General features: G+C 40.5%; 1 protein-coding gene across 2 annotated transcripts in view; it reads right to left on the bottom strand.

Annotated features, from left to right (window-relative positions):
• Positions 1 to 2,500, bottom strand: part of LOC138060537 (QRFP-like peptide receptor) — a 5,775-nt gene that overhangs the window by 1,577 nt on the left and 1,698 nt on the right. Inside the window, exons 1-2 of one of the 2 annotated variants that reach the window (XM_068906343.1) lie at positions 1,883 to 2,019; positions 1 to 1,001 (exon numbers count right to left, since the gene is read on the bottom strand). The exon at positions 1 to 1,001 is cut by the window's left edge and continues 1,577 nt beyond it. In XM_068906343.1, coding sequence (XP_068762444.1) covers positions 38 to 991 — 954 coding nt within the window. In that variant the 5' untranslated portion in view covers positions 992 to 1,001; positions 1,883 to 2,019 and the 3' untranslated portion in view covers positions 1 to 37. Of the gene's footprint in view, positions 1,002 to 1,882; positions 2,020 to 2,500 lie in introns of those variants that run through there. The other variant, XM_068906344.1, reaches the window with a different exon arrangement.

Raw genomic sequence — 2,500 nt, 5'->3', positions numbered from 1 at the left:
ATGCGTGCCGCGATGAAGGATTGGTCTCGACTTATTACTAAGGTGCAGCCTTAGAGGGATTGCTTGGCTGAACTATGGCTGTTCGTCGTAAGGAACAAGGAGAAAACACCAATGCTTTAACGCATACTCTGAAGCGCTTGCTTTGGAAGCAATATACAATGGGGTTAATAGCAGAATTTAAAGTCACTAAGACTACAGTTGTGGTATGTACTATGTCACCATGCATTATGAACCCGTAAAAGTCCAAAACGTATACGATGAGATTCGGCAACCAACAGAAGGCACACACAACTGTCAAGATCAGCACTGTTTTCGTTATCCGCTTGCGTGACTTGAACAGGCAGCGTTGCGTGATATTTACAGGCCTTTCTCCCCTTACCCAAAGTTTATACACCACACGGCTGTAAAGAAACGTCATAATGCTCACAGGAATAAGACCAATCACAAGAAGCCAGCTCATACTATAGGCTTTCAAATACCATCGACGTGGCCATACTTCGTGACAGAAGTCGGAATCTTCATTGTACTGTACAACCAGGAACAAAGGCAGGTTCCATATAAGTGAGAACAGCCAACAAGCAGGAATGATAAATTTAAGTTTAGTTTTTGAGATACGTCGTTTTTCATCATGTGGGTAATGCACAGCAAAGTATCTCTCAAACGCAATGGCTAAGAGAGTGACAACAGAAACAACGCCCCCAGTCCACATAAGGTTCCCTCCGGTAAGGAGCTTGCACAAATAGTCCCCTGCGAGGCCCTGAGGGTGTCTGTAGGTGTGCAGAAAGATGTACTGAGGGGCGATAAAAATGGCTACCATCATGTCTGCCCATGCCAAGTTGACAAGGAGGTAGTTCATCGGGTTTCTCATATTTCTATTTCGAGTTACAACCAGAAATACAAGCGAGTTACCAATCAAGTTTACCGTAACGAGGAGCGAGAAAGCTGTGCGAAGACCAATCTGCGCTGGCTTAGAAAATGTAAACAGGGACATCGCGTAAAATCTGCAAAAGAAACAGACAGTAGAAAATCGATTAAATAACGAGGAACTAGGGAATAAGTTTGTTTCGTCTGAATTATCTTATCGAAGTTTTTACTATTACATATTCTCCAGATTCGGCCAAAATTTTAACTTTTAGCTGAGAAACGATGTGTTTTTTAACTGATAGCTGAAATTTGTTGATGTGTTTTTTAAGTCTTAGCTGAGAATTGGCCAAAAATTTAGCTGACAGCTGAGAAATGAACGAAAATTTAGCTGATAGCTGAGATTCCAGCACACCCATTCTGACCCTCTTTCAAGTTTTTCCCAACCAAGTTCATCTATCAGATCATTTGAGTGAGTAATCTCCATTACCGGAGAAGGTGACAATTCTAGCAACCCAGTATTCTGCAGCTTTCTGATAATCCCTTACCAATACGGCCCATACGGGACTACAATAACTAAAATACGGCATTATAAGCGCATTACACATACTCGTCCTGGTTTCACGTGGTACGGTAGGACAAATTCGCCTGAGGACTGCGAGACCAGCTTCGTACTTCTTTACAGTGGTCAATTTAACATATCAACTCAGTTGATGAACCTCTCTCTGTGTTTCATTTCCCCACCGACGATGCACCACAATTGCTTTAGAAACTAAACCCATTTAATCCATTTAGTCTGGATAACGGACTGAAGCAACAGGATAACTGGACTCCGACAGATAAACTGGCCTCGAAACATAAAAAATACTTGAGTTATATCATTTGAACACTAACAAGCAAGTGTTTGACGCATTCCTTCTCTTAGGACAGAAAGAACTTTTCGCCGATTACCTGGGATTAAATATTGGCAACGAAAAAACATATTCGCTTGAATAGCAAAAGTGCAAGAATTAAGACATACCTATACAACCTGCGCTGAAAATGCTTTGGAGAACCCGGCCTTCCTTAAAGCTTAAGACACAACGAGAGCAGTCGACGTGGGAAATGTTTAACAAAGCATTCAATTCCCAGCATTTGAGCATGCAAGTATGTACTCCTGATAACCGCAGAATATGCTTTCATTTTGAACCAATATTGGTTACGACGCATCAATGTTTAAATTTACAAAAACACTGATATTATTAATAATACTCAATAGTGGTTTCATAATCATCAGTGTGGCGGAGAATCATAACTTGAAGATGAAAGGAGAGGCATTTCATTTGGTTTAATTGAACATACTGAACTAAACTTGACTTTGACCGGCTGTCTCATGATTGTGAGAACTATAGTCATTTTTCAATTCAGTCGTGTACGATGATACGAGTGGATTTACTTGGTGTCGTTCAGTGCGAACTTGAAACTGTATTGTTTAATGTAATCCTTAATTCGAAAAGTGAAACAATATTTAAGCTTTGTATTAAGTGATAGGCTGGTTGCGTCAGCATATATAATTAATGAAACGAAGTCGTAAATATTCTTCAATACAAAACACAACTGAAGCGAGGCAGGCGACTTGCCTAACTGGCCATGGTTACCT

Source organism: Montipora capricornis, chromosome 8 (assembly GCF_036669925.1).
Source record: "Montipora capricornis isolate CH-2021 chromosome 8, ASM3666992v2, whole genome shotgun sequence".
Classification (NCBI taxonomy): Eukaryota; Metazoa; Cnidaria; class Anthozoa; order Scleractinia; family Acroporidae; genus Montipora; species Montipora capricornis.
This window is presented reverse-complemented; position numbering and strand designations above follow the sequence as displayed.